The sequence below is a fragment of the Cetorhinus maximus genome, chromosome 16 (genome assembly GCF_964194155.1).
Source record: "Cetorhinus maximus chromosome 16, sCetMax3.hap1.1, whole genome shotgun sequence".
NCBI lineage: Eukaryota > Metazoa > Chordata > Chondrichthyes > Lamniformes > Cetorhinidae > Cetorhinus > Cetorhinus maximus.
The window spans coordinates 67,104,494-67,122,812 of record NC_135894.1 but is presented as its reverse complement, the minus strand read 5'-3'; the positions used below and the strand labels follow the sequence as shown (position 1 = coordinate 67,122,812).

At 42.4% G+C, this 18,319-nt stretch overlaps 1 protein-coding gene across 1 annotated transcript in view; it reads right to left on the bottom strand.

Moving 5' to 3' along the window:
• stxbp5l (syntaxin binding protein 5L) overlaps window positions 1-18,319 on the bottom strand; it is a 578,167-nt gene that overhangs the window by 430,750 nt on the left and 129,098 nt on the right. Inside the window, exon 3 of the mRNA XM_078559960.1 lies at window positions 13,151-13,232. Within this exon, the coding sequence (XP_078416086.1) occupies window positions 13,151-13,232 (82 nt within the window). The remainder of the gene's footprint in view (window positions 1-13,150; window positions 13,233-18,319) is intronic.

The window sequence follows — 18,319 nt, the reverse complement described above, 5'->3', positions numbered from 1 at the left end:
AATAGCTGGGGTCCCAGCACCGCTCCCTGAGGTACCCCACTAGTCACTGCCTGCTATTCGGAAAAAGGGTCGTTTATTCTTTGTCTTTGTTTCCTGTCTGCCAACCAGTTTTCCATCCATCTCAATACACTACCCCCAATCCCATGCGCTTTAATTTTACACTCTAATCTCTTATGTGGTACTTTGTCGAAAGCCTTCTGAATGTCCAAATAAACCACATCCACTGGCTCCCCTCATCAACTCTACTAGTCACATCCTCGAAAAATTCCAGTAGATTTGTCAAGCGTGATTTCCCTTTCATAAATCCATGCTGACTGTGTTAGATTCTGCCCCACTGTTTTCCAAGTGCTCAGCTATTAAATCTTTTATAATGGACGCTAGAATTTTCCCCACTACCAACGTCAGGCTGACTGGTCTATAATTCCCTGTTTTCTCTCTGCCTCCCTTTTTAAATAGTGGGGTTACATTAGCTACCCTTCAATCTGTAGGAGCTGTTCTAGAGTCTCTAGAATCTCAGAAGATGATCACCAATGCATCCACTATTTCCACGGCCACTTGCTTAAGTACTCTGGGATGTAGATTATCAGGCCCTGGGGATTTATCGGCCTTCAATCCCATCAATTGGGACCGATTCTGGGGGAGGTGGAAGCTGTACAAATTGGACGGGTTACACCTGGGCAGGACTGGGACTGATGTCCTAGGGGGAATATTTGCTAGAGTGGTTGGGGAGGGTTCAAACTAAAATGGCAGGGGGACGGGAACCTGTGCTAGGAGTCAGAGGAGGGGGAATCAAGGACAAGAACAAAAGACAGAAGGGGAATAAGAAAAGTGATAGGCAGAGAAATCAAGGGCAAGAATCAAACAGGTCCCCAGTGAAAAATAGTGGGAACGGGACAAGTAATGTTAAAGGACAAGCCTTAAGGCTTTGTGCCTTAAAGCGAGGAGCATTCGTAATAAAGTGGATGAATTAACCAAGCAAATAGATGTAAACAGGTATGATATAGTCGGGATTACGGAGACATGGCTGCAGGGTGACCAAGGATGGGAACTGAACATCCAGGGGTATTCAGTATTTAGGAAGGACAGACAAAGGAAAAGGCGGAGTTGCATTGCTGGTTAAAGAGGAAATTAACCCAATAGTGAGGAAAGATATTAGCTCTGATGATGTGGAATCTGTATGGGTAGAGCTGAGAAACACTAAGGGGCAAAAAATGTTAGTGGGGGTTGTATATAGACCCCCAAACTGTGGTGGTGATGTTGGGAATGGCATTAAACAGGAAATTAGAGATGCATGCAATAAAGGAACATCTGTAATTATGGATGACATTAATCTGCATATAGATTGGGCAAATCAAATTAGAAACAATACCGTAGAGGAGGAATTCCTGGAGGGTATACGGGATAGTTTTCTGGACCAATACGTTGAGGAACCAACTAGAGAACAGGCCGTCCTAAACTGGGTATTGTGTAATGAGAAAGGAATAATTAGCAATCTAGTTGTGTGAGGCCCCTTGGGGATGAACGACCATAATATGATAGAATTCTTCATCAAGATGGAGAGTGACGTAATTGATTCTGAGACTAGGTTCCTGAATCTTAATAAAGGAAACTAGGATGGTATGAGGCATGAGTTGGTTATGATGGATTGGGAAACGTTACTTAAAGGGATGACGGTGGATAGGTAATGGCAAATGTCCAAAGAGCACATGGGTGAACTGCAACAATTGTTTATTCCTGTCTGGCACAAAAGTAAAATAGGGAAGGTGGCCAAACCATGGCTTACAAGGGAAATAGAGATAATATTAGATCAGATTAGATTAGATCTAGTATTAGATTAGAAGAGGCATACAACTTGGCCAGAAAAAACAACAGACCTGAGGATTGGGAGCACTTTAGAATTCAGCAAAGGAGGACCAAGGGATTCATTAAGAAGGGGAAAATAGAGTACGAGAGTAAGTTTGCGGGGAACATAAAAACTGACTGTAAAAGTTTCTATAGGTATGTGAAGAGAAAAAGATTGGCGAAACTCTCCCCCTCACACCATGTCTTCAGCCACGTATTCATCCGATATATCCTGCAATTTCTACCTTGACTAGCACATGGCACTGGTAGTAATCCTGAGATCACTAGCTTTGAAGTCCTACTTTTCAACTTACTTCCTAACTCCCTATATTCTGCTTTTAGGACCTCATCCCTTTTTTCAAACCTATGTCGTTTGTACCACTGTGTACCACGACCACTGGCTGTTCACCCTCCCCCTTCAGAATGTCCTGTAGCCGCTATGAGACATCCTTGACCCTAGTACCAGGGAGGCAACATACCATCCTGGAGTCTCATTTGCAGCCATAGAAACACCTATCTATTCCCCTTACAATTGAATCCCCTCTAACTTTTGAATTCCCACACTTTTTACTCCTCCCCTGTGCAGCAGAGCCAACCGTGGTGCAACGAATTTGGCTGTTGCTGCTTTCCCCTGAGAGGCCATTCCCCCCAACAGTATCCAAAGCGATATATCTGTTTTGCAGGGGAATAGCCACAGGAGATTCCTGAACTGCCTGTCTAGTCTTCTTGCTCTGCCTGGTTCCCTTCCTGCCTGTGGACTCTTAGCCTGTGGTGTGGCCAACTCGCTATACGTGCTATCCACGATGCTCTCCCCCTCGAGGATGCTCCACAGTGTCCCCAGCCGCCGCTCCAGCTCTGAAACCCAGGCTTCCAAGAGCTGCAGCTGGAGATACTTCCTGCACACATGCTAGCCCCGGGCACTGGAAATGTTCCAGGTTTCTCACATAGAGCAGGAGGAGCACGCCACGGTTTTGAGCTCTCCTGCCATGACTTACCCCTTTAAATTAAATTAAACCTTTTGGAAGATACTTAATATCAATTGCTCTAGGGCCCTTCTTCCCTGCTCCTCGCTATTATAGAATATAGCCCTTACTAACAATGAACCACAAAATAAGACCTTAAAAACTATAAGCGATAAAAGTAGTAAATACTTATCCAACCGTACTCATGGTACTCAAAGGATCACCTCGTTCACTCCTCACCTCCTTCCTCAGTCACCAAACTCCAACTTAAACACTCTACTGCAGTCCAAAGTCAGCACTGTAAGATGGCCTGTTTTTATACTCTCTGAATCTAGTCTCTGAAAACCTGTTTAAGCCAGTTATCTAATTAACTAGTTGCAGCTGCAAGCAGAGCCTGTATAAACCCTGTTTTAAAGCTGGCCTAAAACTCACCTTCTTCCAGTCCAAACAGCAACTTTTAGTTAATTACTAAATTAAAGAAAGACTAGACTTTGGGTATAAATTAACCCTTAAATTCCCTCAGTCACTGAACTCCAACTTAAGCACTTTACTGCAGCCCAAAGCAGCACTCCAGTGCTTCATAACATCCCCATTATCACTGATGGGGGATCCCAACATGATACATAAGACAAGGCTAAAGCATTTACAATCATCTTCAGCTATAAGTGCTAAGTGGATGACCCACCTTGGCCTCCTCCTAGGTCCCTGCCTCCTCAGTTGTCAATCTTCAGCCAATTCAATTCAATCCATGGTATCAAAAAAATAGCTGAGCGCACTTGATACAGCAAAGGCTATGGGCTCTGACTTCATACCGGCTGCAGTGCTGAAGGCTTGTGCTCCAGAATTAGCTGTGTCTCTAGCCAAGCTATCGCAGTATACTGGCATCTACCTGACAAAGTAGAATATTAATCCGGTATATTCTGTCCACAAAAAGCAAAACAAATCCAATATGGTCACTTACCACTCCATCATCAGAAAAGTGATAGGAGGTGATCAAGTGGCACTTACTTACCAATAAGCTGCTCACTAATGCTCAGTTTGTGTTCTGCCAGGAACACTCAGTTCCAGATGACATTTCAGCCTTGGTACAACATGGGCAAAACTGAAGAAGTGAGGGGACATCAAAGCAATGCTTGACTGAGTGTGAAATCAAGGAGCCCTAGCATAACTGAAGTCAATAGGAATCGAGAAACATACTCTCCATCGGCTAGAGTGACACCTAGCACAAGAAGATGATTATAGTTGTTGGAAGTCAATCATCTCAGTCCCAGGACATCACTGCAGGAGTTCCTTAGCGTAGTGTCCTAGGCCCAGCCACCTTCAGCTGCTTCATCAATGACACTCTTTCCATCATTGGGTAAGAAGCAGACATGTTCACCGATGGTTGCACTATATTTAATTACATTCACAACCCCTCAGATACTGAAGCAATCCGTGTCCACATGCAACAAGACCTAAACAAAATTCAAGCTTAGTTTGCAAGTAGCAAGTAACATTCATGTCATGTAAGTGTCAGGCAATGAATATCTTTAACCACTTCCCCATAACATTCAATGCGTTGCAATTGAAAAATCACCTGCCATCAGCATCCTGATGGTTACCATTGGCTAGAAACTTAACTGGACCACCTACATAAATACTGTGGCTATAGAAGCAGGTCAGAGGCTGGATATCCTGTGGCAATTATCTCGCCTCTTGATTTTCCAAAACGGGAGGTGGTGGTGTAGTAGTAATCCAGAAGCCCAGGCTAATGTTCTAGGGACACAAGTTCAAATCCCACTATGGCAGTTGGTGGCATTTAAATTCAATTATTATCAATCATCTGGAATTATAGTGACCATGAAACCATTGTTAGTTGTCACAAAAACCCATCCGGTTCACTAATGTCCTTTAGGGAAGGAGATCTGCTATTCTTATCTGGTCTGGCCTACATGTGACTCCAGACCCACAGCAATGTGGTTAACTCTTAAATGTCCTCTGAAATGGCTGAGCAAGCCACTCCGTTGTAGCAAACTGCTACAAAGTCTAAAAATGAATGAAACCAGACAAACCAATGGCATCAACCTAGGTATTGGAAAAGACAATGGCAAATCCAGCCCTGTCAACCCTGCAAAGTCCTCCTTACTTACTTACTAAAATTGGGGGAGCTGTCCCACAGGCTAGTTAAGAAACAGCCTGACACAGTCATACTCAGGAATCATAACTTACAATGTCCCAGACACCATTGACTCAACATTGACTCTGGACCTCATGAAGTATTATGGCATCAGGTCAAACGTGGGCAAGAAAGAACCCCTGCTGATTACCACCTACCTCACACCCACAGCTGATGAATCAGTACTCGAACAACAGTTGGAAGAAGCACTGAGGGGGCATGGTACAGAAAATACTCTAGGTGGGGGACTTCAATGCCCATCTCCAACAGTAGCTTGGTAGCACCACTACCGACTGAGCTGGCCAAGTCCTAAAGGACACAGCTGTGAGATATGTGGCAGGTGGTGAAGGAGCCAACAAGAGGGAAATACCTACTTGAACTCATCCTCACCAAACTGCCTGTCATAGAAGCATCTGTCCATGACAGTATTGGTAGGATTGAGCACTGCACATTCCTTGTGGAGACAAAGAACTGCTTTCACAATTAGGATGCCCTCTATCATATTGTGTGGCACTACTAAATGGGATGGGTTTTGAACAGATCCAGCAACTCAAAACTAGACATCCACGACGTGCTGTGAGCCATCAGCAGCAGCAGCAGAATTGTGTACAACCACAATCCGTAACCTCATGGCCCGGCATATCCTCTACTCTACCATTACAATCAAGCCAGGGGATCAACCTTGGCTCAAAAAAGAGTGCAGTAGAGCATGCCAGGAACAGCACCAAGCATACTTAAAAATGAGGTATCAACCTGGTGAAGATACAGGACTACTTGCAAGACAAGTGGAGGAAGCATCATGCAATAGATAGCTGAGCGATCCCACAACCCCAACATACCAGATCTAAGCTCTCCAGTCCTGCCACATCCAGTCTTGAATGATGGTGGACAATTAAACAACTCGCTGGAGGAGGAGGCTACATAAATATCCCAATCCTCAATGATGGGGGCGCCCAACACATCCGTGCAAAAGAGAAGCCTGAAGCATCTGTAGCCATCTTCAGCCAGAAGTGCCATGCGGATGATCCATCTCAGCCTCCTCCTGATGTCCCCAGCATCACAGATGCCAGACTTCAGCCAATTCAATTCATTACACATGAAATCAAGGAACAGCTGAAGGCACTGGATACTACAAATCCATGGGCCTGACAACATTCCAGCAATAGCACTGAAGACCTCCATAACTAGCTGCGCCCCTCACCAAGCTATTCTAATACAGCTACAACACTAGCATCTAACCAAAAATGTGGAAATCTTCCCATGTATGTCCCGTACACAAAGCAAGATAACTCCAGCCCAGCCAATTACTGCCCCATCAGTCTACTCTTGACCATCAAGGTAATGCAATAGGTTGTCTACAGCATGTCGACAGCCCTATCAAGCATCACTAATAACCTGCTCCAGTTGCTCAGTTTGGGTTCCACCAGGGGCACTCAGCTCCTGACCTCATTACAGCCTCAGTCCAAACATGGACAAAAGAGCTGAACTCTAGAGGTGAGGCAACAGCGACTGTCCTTAACATTAAGACAGCATTTGACTGACTGTGGCATCAAGGAGCCCTAGCAAAACAAGAGTAAAGGGGAAATCAGGGGGAAAACTCTCTGGTTTGAGTCATACCTATCACAAAGGAAGATGGTTGTGTTTGTTGGAGGTCCATCATTTCAGTCCCAGGACATCGCTGCAGGAGTTCTTCAGGGTAGAGTCCTAGGCCCAACCATCTTCAGCTGCTTCATCAATGACCTTCCCTCCACCACATGGTCAGAAGTGGGGATGATTGCACAATGTGCAAATAGACAGCACTATTTGTGACTCCTCAGATACTGAAGCTGTCTGTGACCATATGCATCATCTTCTGGGTAACAATCAGGTTTGGACTGTTAAGTGGCAAGTTACATCCACGCCACACAAGTGCCAAGCAATGACCCTCTCCAAGACAGAATCTACCCTTGACATTCAATTACATTACCATCGCTGAATCCCCCACTATCAACATCCTGGGAGTTACCATTGACCAGAAACTGAACTGGACCAACCATATAAATACTATGGCTACAAGAGCAGGTCAGAGGCTAGGAATTCCACAACACATAGCTCACGTCCTGACTCCAAAGCCTGTTTGCCATCTACAAGGCACAAAGCAGGAGTGTGATGGAATAATCTCCACCTTGCCTAGGTGAGTGCAGCTCCAACAACACTCAAGAAGCTTGACACCATCCAGGACAAAGCAGCCCACTTGATTGGCACTCCATCCACCACCTTTAAACATTTACTTCCTCCACCACCCATGGCAGCAGTATATACAATCTACAAGATGCACTGCAGCAACTCACCAAGGCTCCTTTGATAGCACCTTCCTAGCCCATGACCTCTACCAATGAGAAGGAGGAGGGCAGCAGACACATGGGAATACCACCACCTACAAGTTTCCCTACAAGCAACACACCATCCCGACTTGGAACTATATCACCATTCCTTCACTGCCACTGGGTCAAAATCCTGGAACTCCCTTCCTAACAGTACTGTGGGTGTACCTACACCACATGGACCGCAGTGGTTCAAGAAGGTAGCTCACCACCACCTTCTCAAGGGCAACTAGGGATGGGCAATATGCTAGCGTAGCCAGTGATGCCCACATCCTGTGAAAGAATTTTTAAAAATCTACAAGGCACAAATCAGGAGTGTGATGCAATCTTGCCTGAATGAGTGTAGCTCCAATAACACTCAAGAAGCTTGGCAGCATCAAGGACAAAGTGGCCCACTTGATAGGCACCCCATTCCATTATTCTAAACATTCACTGCCTCCATGACCGATGCATTGTGGCAGCAGTGTGTGCCATTTATAAGATGTACTACAGCAACTCTCCAAGACTCATTCAATAGAACCATCCAAAGAGCAAGAGCAGCTGATGCATGGGAGCACTATCTCCAAGTTCCCTTCCATGTCACACACCATTCTGATTGCAAATATAATGCTGTTCCTTCACCTTGCTGGATCAAAATCCTGAAACTTCCTACCCAACGTCACTATGGGTGTACCTGCACAACACAGAATGCAATAGTTGAAGATGATGACAAGGGCAACATTTATTTTCCATCCCTAATTGCTCTTGAGAGGGTGGCAGTGAGCCAGCTTTTTGAACCACTGCAGTCCTTGTGCTGCAGGTACCTATGTTAGCTTCAGTCCCTCTAATTTTTTCAGTGTGCTTTCTTTACTACTGTTAATGACTAAGTTCTTCACTTATTAGATCCTTGGTTCTCAACACTTTGTGAAATGTTCTTTGTGTCTTCTGCTGCAAAGACACAAAAGTATTAATTTAATGTTGCTGCCATTTTCTAATTCCGCATTGTAATTTCTCCTGTTTCTGCCTCTAAAGTGACCCACATTTATTTTTACTAATGTCTTCCTTTTCACATACTTATAAAAGCTCTTCCTTACCTCAACCTTAACTCTTCAAGTTAGCCACAGTAGTAACACTTTTCCAATTTAGGTTTTATTCCTCAAAGGAATGTATATTCATTGAGAGTTCTGAATTATTTATTTGAATGTTCGCCACTGCTTATCCACCACCATAACTTTTAATCTAATTTCCCAATCTACCTTGGTCAACTTGCCACTCATACTTCCATAATTGGCTTTAAGCGTAAGACCCTAGTTTCAAACTTGACCACATCACCCTCAAATGTAATATGAAATTACAGCATGGGTAGAATTTTTAGGTCAATGTGCGAGCCCAACCCGATCGGACACGAAATCTCTCAAGATGATGTCGGGCAAGATCCCAACATCATCCCGCGCTCACGCAATATTCCAGTCAGCGGGCACATGACAGTGTTGGGAGCAGTGCGCCAATAATTAAGAAGACAATTAAAGTTGTTAAAGTTCCAATTGTCCCCAATTTTCCATGGTTCGTCTAACTTTATGGTTGGCGGACGAGCAAATCTGCCAGACAGACTCTGGATTTTTCATGAAACCTCATCCAAGAGGTTTCCGTTATTACATTTTTTTTAAAATGTATGGTCAAAATTTTCATGTATATGTTCAGGTGATTTAGATGCATGAACATTTTTTTCTGGATTTTAAAAACTTTAAAACTAATAAATGAAGTCTTCAGCTCCCTGAGGCAGCTCTTTCCTTCAGGGAGCTTTCATTCAGCGCTCGCCCATGCTTACATCAGCGCCCGCCCTCTTCTCACCGCACCCTGGCAGCGCTGAGCATTTCAGCGCACGCTTCACGCTGGCTGGCCGTTAATTGGCCAGCCAACGTGAAATTGCCGTCGGGGGCTGATTATTATTACCTGCACCCCCCAAAGTGTTATCCTACTCCAGGTTCCTCTCCTCCCATGGCCTCTCAAACCCTGACATCCACCACCCCCTCGTCAGGGCCTGCCAACTTGGCACCTGGTGAGACACCCAAACTGCGGTCCACTTGAGCTCATCTCCTCATTTTGCAAGTGCAGTACCAGCAATGGCCACCACTCGGTTGGCGCTGCCGATACTGGAGAGCTGCCAACCCCTGATTGGCCAGCATCTCTCGTGATGGTTAAATGGCTGCCCTTTTGCTTGGGCGGGCTCTCCCATGATGTTTTAGCTGGGGGCACAGGGAGCACAGCAGCCCATAAAATCCAGCCCTCTGTCTCAATAATGGCTACTGGATTATGCCCATTTATCTCTGACAGAAATTCATCTACCTTGTTAGAAATGCATCATGCGTTCACCTGTACCATACCTTTAATTTGAACTTTTTACTATTAGTCACTACTATCGTATTAACATCTTTGAACTCTCTGTCTCAATCTGTTTGATTTTACACAAATTGATACTCTGCTCTACAGACTTGGTTTTTCTCTTCAAGCTTATAGAGCTGAATTTTACGTCCTGCGGGTGGGTGTGCACCTGACCTGATCGGGCATAAAATCATGTGAGAAGGACAAGTGTCCCAAAATCATCACGCATTCGCGTGATATTTTGCTCGGCGGGCGTGCGCAAAAAGTCGGAAACGTGCTCACCGACAATTAAGAGAGCAGTTCAGCCCATTAATGGCGCAATTATCTCTGATTTTTTGTGGCCCGTCCAACCTTACAGTCGGCGAATGGGCAAATTGGCCAGGTGGCCATTGCATTTTTCATCAAACCCCATCGGAGGGTGGGATGAAATTTCCATTATGAAATAAAATAAAATAAATATCTGTGGACAGCATTTTTATTAGATATATTTTCAGGTGATTGATTGTGACGCATGTACCTATACCACATAGACGGCAACAGTTCAAGAAGGCAGCTCACCATCACCCTCTCTAGAGCAACTCGGGATGGACAAAAAATGCTGGCCCAATCAGCGAAGCCCATATCCCGTGAATAAATAAAACAAAATAACTTATTTTTTGCAGCTTTTTAAACCTTTATTTTCAGGTCTGCCGCTCCCTGAGGCAGCTGTTTGCCTTCAGGGAGCGTTCTTGCAGCGTTCACCCACAGAAACATCATTGCCCACCGCCTTCCTGCCCCCACCCTGACAGCACTGAGCTTATCAACACGCATTTCACATTGGCTGCCCGTTAATTGGCCAGCTGGCATAAAACCACGGTTGGGTGCCAATCACGTTCAGGGGCCCGTTTCCCAACCGCTCCCTAGCCCTTCAATCACGCGCGCCCGCCAAAGATAAAATTCAGGCCATTGTTTTATCGTTACCAAGCCTCCCTGCCCATTATTAGCTTAGATCTCCATCTATCTTTCTAGTTTTTTGATTAGTCAGGACATTGGTCCTGTCCCAATTGACCAGCTCCCTTTTTCCCCATTACTGGTGCCAGTGCCCTGTATTGAAACCCCAGCCTCCCACACCACTCTTTCACCCAAACATTTAAACCTCTAATCTGATTGCTCCTGTGCCAATTTGCATTGTGGTCAAGTAGTAAACCTGGAGATTATTACCTTTGAGCCTCTGCTTTTTAATTTGTACCCTAACTCTTCAAACTCCTCTGCAGGACTTCATTCCCAGTTTTCCCTATGTCGTAGGTTCCTATGTGGGCCACAGCAACGGTGTGCTTCTCTATTTCTTCAAGTTCTTCTCCAGTTGTGAGATTACTGTTGATTGATGCCTCATTTGTTAGGAATAATCATTTGTATTAATGGACCATGTGCCAGAAAATTATATTGACTGTTGCAATTTTTCATATCATTAAAATTGCCTGCTGTGATCACATTCACCAAAACATGAACATTTGAAGCAAAAACAAACTGGAATGTGAATGATTTGAAAATATTTACTTTGACCATGATTAGTTGAGTATTTAAAAGTAATTAATAATTGTTCAATCATTTCTCAACTACTATCTGTATACCAGCTGCTTGAGTAGTGACAGCATTAGCTTTACAATAACATAAGTCAAAATTAAAGACTATCACATTTTGATGAAACAATTGTGCCAAGTGTCAGTGATTTGATCAGGGATTTAAGTGGAGAAATCTGTCAGTTCCATTTGAAATTACATGCAAATAAAATAAGAATGATGACCTCATCCCACTGCAGTAGCTCAGAGCAATCACAGAAATTACAGCTAATGATGGCCACTGGGGACTTTGTGATGTAGGTTTCTCTGGTTTAAAAAGGCTTTGTAAAAATGAAGACCATTGAGGAGAACACATAGAAAAGATGCATGGAGAAGGGAGAACTAAAGGCAAGAAAACAGTAACTGACAAAAAGCATGCTGTGTACATATCTGTTGATGGGGGAAGCTGGACTGTAGGTTTAATACTTAGACAAGTGAATAATCTTTACCACCAAAATAAAAATCCTAAACTTATAGCAAGCTACTCATTTACATATGTCTAATGAATTACTCAAACTTAGAAATGTCTTAAACAAATGAACTTTCACATACAGTGAAAGCCTTTTGTAATTCTATTCTCTTTAGGACGTACTTGAAGTGGTCTTTTAATAAAAGATTCAAGTATGACTTAAAAGCAAAATAATGCAGATGTTGGAGATCCAGCACTTTCTGTTTTTATTCAAGTATGATTTGTTGCTTTTAGAAATTACAATACATCATTGCTGCAGACATGTAGAATGGAAATATATTTCACCTCTTTTCTATTTTTCCTTAGTTCTGGTGAAGAGTCATACAGACTCGAAACGTTAACTGTATTCCTCTCCGCAGATGCTGTCAGACCTGCTGAGTTTTTCCAGGTATTTTTGTTTTAAATTTCCAGCATCCGCAGTTTTTTGCTTTTATCTTATGTAGAATGGAAATTTCTACTCGGGTTATAGTGGATACTCGAATTGGAAAATTCTTCAGAAGCTGCTATTTTTGGCCAGAGGTGATATTAGGCATATATTGGCCCATAACTTCCGTGCTCCCCAGCATCAGGTTTGGGGGGTACACCAAAGATGCGCTGGGGAATCACTCTGGCAAGTTCCCAGGCAAGGGTTTGCACGGCAATTGCCCAGAAGTGCTAACTTCCTCTGGACAATTGCGCTGCGCTGGAAACCATCTGAAAATGCAATTTAAATTGCAAACTTCGATGGTGCCGTGGGGTTATGCTAATAGTTACCCAGAAAAAGTTAGAATTAAAATCTCTTCTAATTTCTGGGTAACTACTGTAAACACCCAGACCAAATACTCAGGCCCCACATGCCACCACCAACCCTCCCCATCCAACCTCGCCCCCCCCCCCCTCCACTCCAACCTCCAGAAGTTATGGCCCATTATGTCCACACAATTATGGTTCGATTTATGATAATAAGATGCATATAATTTGTTCCTAGAAAACACTCCTGACATCCAGAGTTGTTCTGGGCAACATGGTGGGAAGGAAGGACTGAGAGGTTGGAAATGAACGGACATGAAAATCCTTTGTATTCGATCATGTCTTAAAGCAATTGAAAAATATATCAGCACTCTGGCCTGCCAAAACCATTCTCTAGGTGGATTCCTGGAAGGCCGGGGGGTGGGGGCGGTGAAGGAATCTGCCAAAATTATTTAAATTAGTTGATCTTTCAAATCTGCCCAGGGTCAGGAGCACATTCCTAAAGCAGGAGAATCTTCCATCCTACTGCACCTCTACCAGCCTGGCCAATCAGAATATCCAAGCCATGATCTTTGCATATAAGTCATCTGATATAAATTATGCAGCATCTCTTAAATGTATACTATTACATGGCAATGATTCTCTGTATTTATGAGAAATCAGGGAATTACCTCATTGATCAGGAACTGAAGATGCAACACAGCTGCCCCACTATCATGTTGACAGTAGCAATCGACACCAGGGCGACCTAGTCTGATAAAACATAAGTCAAGGAATCTGTTCTTAACTGTTCACACAAACAGCATTCAGGAAAAATAACTGTCAGCTTTAAAGCAATGTTTATTTAAACCAGTTAATCGTTTAAATTGATGTTGGGAAAAAAAAAAATGAAATTTCTTCCAATTACAATTTGAGCTGTTGGATGCATTTTCAGATCATTCAGGGCTCCTTCATTCATATCTAATTTAGGATAAGTGCTAAAGTTGATGTTAAACATACTCATAAGTTCTGCATAAAAACTTTTATATAAAGTGCGGTTCAAAAAGATATACTCAACTTTCAACTTTGGGACCAGGGTTCAAGCCTCGGCCGGACTAATAGAGTGAAAGTCATTGTTAGTTGTAAAGGTCATGCATAAAATAGATTTGTGTAATCTGAATCCATAGCATAGAATTGGCACTCTAGCCACAATGGTGCAATCACAATCAGGATGCTTGGTTGAGGTTCAAACACATTGCTGTGGCAGAGTGCAGGTGGAATTCTACATCTAAATGTTCTTGCAGCTAGCACTGATAAAATGCAGTTTTCCAGTCTCTAGCATTAATATTCTTCACTTTAATGAGCACAGTAAAGGTATAAAAGTATGATACAAGCTGCCAAGTTTAATTCAAAGGACATAATGATAAAATACATAAATTATGTGTATGCCCTGCATTAAATATATGGTTACACTATATGCATGATTTTCATTGATGGAAATGGCAAAGTTTAGTTATTTTAATATTTGTGTATTATATACAGATTGCTAAAAAGCCAAAAAGATTGATTGTCAACCTGTAAATCCTTCCAACGCACCTATACCAGGAGGTAAGAGCAGGAGAGATTCCTGGTCAGCTATGCTCTGGCTCCCAGGTGTGGATAAATGGGAAAGGTTGGTGAAAATTAGTGACAGGTAGGGTATCTGCCTGTGAATCCTCCAACCAAATCCAAAAAATTATGATTAAGATGATCAACCAGTAATGTGGACCCCATGTCACGTGGGAAAAGCCGAAGGAAGAATAAGATGATGAATTAGAATTGTATAAAGCTGGATCAGATCATCAAAGAATTATATTTGTGTTTGCAGTACACTCCTTAAAAAAACTATAACCTTGCTGTACTGTTTATTAGAAAAACATTAGATGTTTTTCAGTTAGTAACCACTTTCTATTTCTCATTCAGCCCATCTATCATGAACATATGGTTCTTTAAACTCATTGTTTTTGGAATGATTTTTTAAAATCCTGTTCTAGACAAGACAGGCTATGATCACATCATCTCTTGTTCAATATTTCAACCTCATGCCATCCAAAATATGCTACAGGACCTCTTCAGGAAAGCTGGCTTTTTAGAATCTTTGATTCCCTCTGCTACCATTCAAATTTAAGCACTCCCCTTATGAATTGACATATTACAGTAACGTCTTTTGGTTAACAAATACTTCAGCAACATTATTGTTACTGTCTTTTGAATGGCTCCTTAGATGTACGTGACCTGCAGCCACGCTCAATGAAACACATTGAATAGCAAAATGTTCCTGCAATTGACCTAAAATGGGAGAAAAAAATCTTATTTAGCCCATTCTCAGTGCACTAAGCAAAAAAAATTAACTCACTTTGTGTATATATTAAAGTAGTAAACAATAAAGAAATTCAATGAAAGATATTAACAAATAGTCAGAATTTATGGTGACAAAGTCCGTCATAATGGCAATGGAGGTTTGATTTTTTTCCATTATACATGAAGCTGGGTAATTTAGTACAAAGGTTAGGCCACCCATTGCTTTGATGGGTGAATGTTCAGCAAGGAGACCAGCTGTTTACCGTTTAGGTTGGTGTCATCTCAAATGTGATGTTAAACTTGATTTGCAGATCCAATTGCAATTACATATGAAGTCACTGTTAGAGAGGTCGATAAAAGCACTGGCTCTGACATGCTTGCTTGTCCTGGAGGTGCCTCTGTCCTCCTCACATGTTAAGATTGCTTGGTGAAAGTGCAATGGAATCCTTAGTTTCAAAGCTTAAATGTTTTGAGACAGATTCTAATTAAAAAGGGAAACTGAGAAAGGAATCTCACCGTTCCAGTTTCTAAGGAAACTACGACTGAAACTGAGATTGTAAGCCAAAATGTTTGGAGACTGAACCTGGTTGAAATCTTATGAAAGGACACAGAGAGCCCTCAGAGCTCAGTAGTAGATGATGAGTCTAGTGGTGTAATACAAGCAGGCTAAAGAACACAGAGGCTAGATCCTGAAGCTGAAAATGAGCAAAGATTTAGTTGCTGCAGCTATTTCTATTACTTGAAGATACCATTGATGAATCTATGCCATCCAAACCTTCGTAAGTAGTGTTGAGGAAATTCTGCAAAGGTGTTCCATTTTTGGTAAAAACCATGCCCATGGAATTCTGGTTGGTTAATCGACTGCAATTTGCTTGTTCATTCATATTTAACTGATATTGATTCTGGGTTTTAGAATATAGGTGGTTAATCAAGATAGTATTTAGTGTTTGTTTTGTTTAACTCTTGTATAGTAAAAATTTGTTTGTTTTAAACCGGGCAATGTTGTGGTTTCCGTCGATCAGTAAATACTGGGATTTCATATTTCTTTCTAATAAAAAAAACTGGACTCAACTGAGATCATAACAATAGACTTCTCCGTTTGGATCTGTCCAGGGCTGTTTGTTCCTGTGTAGTGGGGTCCAACTTCCATGTTCCAAGATTGGCTTTCAGAATGTCTTTGTGTCTAAGCTAGGGATTGGATTATAGGGGTGTTTGACATAGCAAGGGTTAAAGTGGAACTGGAGAACAGTACTGCCCACAGTGTGATGTAATGAGTCACATGACAAGAGGCCGACACACAGAGCAGACCGGGTTGGACATGGAGCAGGCATGGTCTAGAGACTTGTGTAGAAGTAAGCATGAAGTTAGCTCACTGTCTGGGCTATGTCTTGTACAAATGTATATAGTTATGCGTTACCAATGAACAGTTACTGTTCAACCTTACAAGCCTCTGAACCTCTTAGTGAGACAATGACTAAATTCTTACAACATGGTGGCAGCAATGAAAGAGCCCAGGACACCAGAGAAGCTAGAGCAGGACCCCGGAATCTGTAAGACTGAAGGAACAGCATCCTGACCTGACTGAAGTGCACCTGAGCTGAAGACACAGCTGGAGATTGCCAAAAAAGAAGCTCCATTGCAGACATAAAGGTTGAGGGCAGAAGAAAAATCCACTCTGCAGCTAAAGGACTCCACCAGAGCATATGGAGGTCCATTGTGAATCCCCACCAATTGCAAAGTCAAAGGACCTAGCAAGAGTGAACAAAATTTGGTTCTCAGGCTCAATTAGCCTTTAAAAGTCTTATGGGGAATTAATCAGCCAGAGCAGTCCATTTCATTAATCACCGTCGTCAGTCTGGTATCAGAGTCGGTATATCACAATGTGGCAGCCAAGCTCTATTGGGAAAAAAATGTTTTTTTTAAAACTTTGTCAAAGCAGGGAATCGTCTTTTAATCACCTTAAAATAGTCCAAAAACATTCTGAAGGACAAAAACCTGTGATTTAAAGAATTGCTACAGGAAACTGATACCTTGAGATCAGGTCTGCAATCGCCGCAGGAGCCTGCCAAAACCTGACAAGCGTGGGAAGAAGTAGAAAAATGGTTACTGCAGCGCCATCTTTAAATGCAACAACATTTAAAGCTGTACTCCCCTGAGCTGAAAAGCAATCATAGATAACAAATCTATCCTACCAGATCAATTTGGGCTGATGCAAGGACGAAGCCAGATGCAAAATTGGGTGTCTTGGAGAAAATTCTTTTTAACTTACCACAATACATCAGGACTAAGTTGGAAATCAGAGGAAATCCAGATTAATACATTTTTATACTTGTTTGGTGAATTTGTGGATGAGATAATCCTAATGCAAGGCATTGATGAATCCCCAGCCAACTTTGAGATATTACGAGACTTTGACAAGTATTTTAATCTTCAATTTGTGGAGCACACAGTTTATAAAGAAGGATAGAACCCCCCCCCCCCCCCCAATAAGGCAATGAAAGGGAAGACAATACCCAAGCAAACCACACAATGTGGCAGACCAGGTCAATGCAATGGAGTGCATGACCTGAAGTGTTTAGTGCGGATGAAAGAGGAGGCAGAGAACCAGTCAGAAGGCTTAGAGATAGATCTTTTTGAAAATGCTAACACATTACCCAAACTGCAACAGCAGATGGCAGTGTTGAGTCAGCTAGCTTGATTGAAGGCAAAGTTGTAGAGTGATCCAAGCTGCAGGCAGGTAAAGAAAAGGCAGAAATAAGATTGGAAAATGTTCGTATCAAACCTTAATTGGAAGATGTGAAACACAAGATTCAAGCAGAGTACATACCTTTGAACATGCCTGATAGACTAAAGTCTTCAATGAACCAAACTGTTCAACACCTGAACAAACAAATTTCTGAAGCCTCACAATAGTGCAAGGAGGCTTTGAAAGAAACAAAAATGGTGGATATTGAGAAGAATGCAATAAGCAAAAATCTGAATCTTATGCAGACTCAGTACTTATCTCCAAAAAAGCACAAGGAGGAAGTAACAACTCTGAATTCTATTGTTGGCAAATTTAAAGAGGGAGTTGGCAGAACTCAACCGGAAGTACAGACAGGCACAACAGCAGGCAGGAAAAGTACGCAAAGAAATTGCTGCCTTGAAAGACTCTTTGAAGAGTCAATACGTGCCCTAGAAAAACATGAGGAGTTAAGATGTTGAATACTACTTCAGAAAAGCTGTGTTGGAACTATCAATAGTGACAAACAATGCACTGCAATACAGAATGGGAAGGCAAGAGCTGAACAAGAAAATAAACAGTTGAAAGAACAGCTGATTGTCCTTCAAGATCAAATGCAAAAATAGTACATAACCCTTCAGCAGTATGAAGAAATGAAGACTGCCTTGAACAGCAGAACAAAATCTAGGAAATTCTATTAAATTACCAGAAAATTTAAAAGGAAACAATGGAGCTTCACAAAGAAAAGGGAAAGCTGTTGAATGAGCTTTTACACACTGCAAGGATCCCTCAGGTCAAA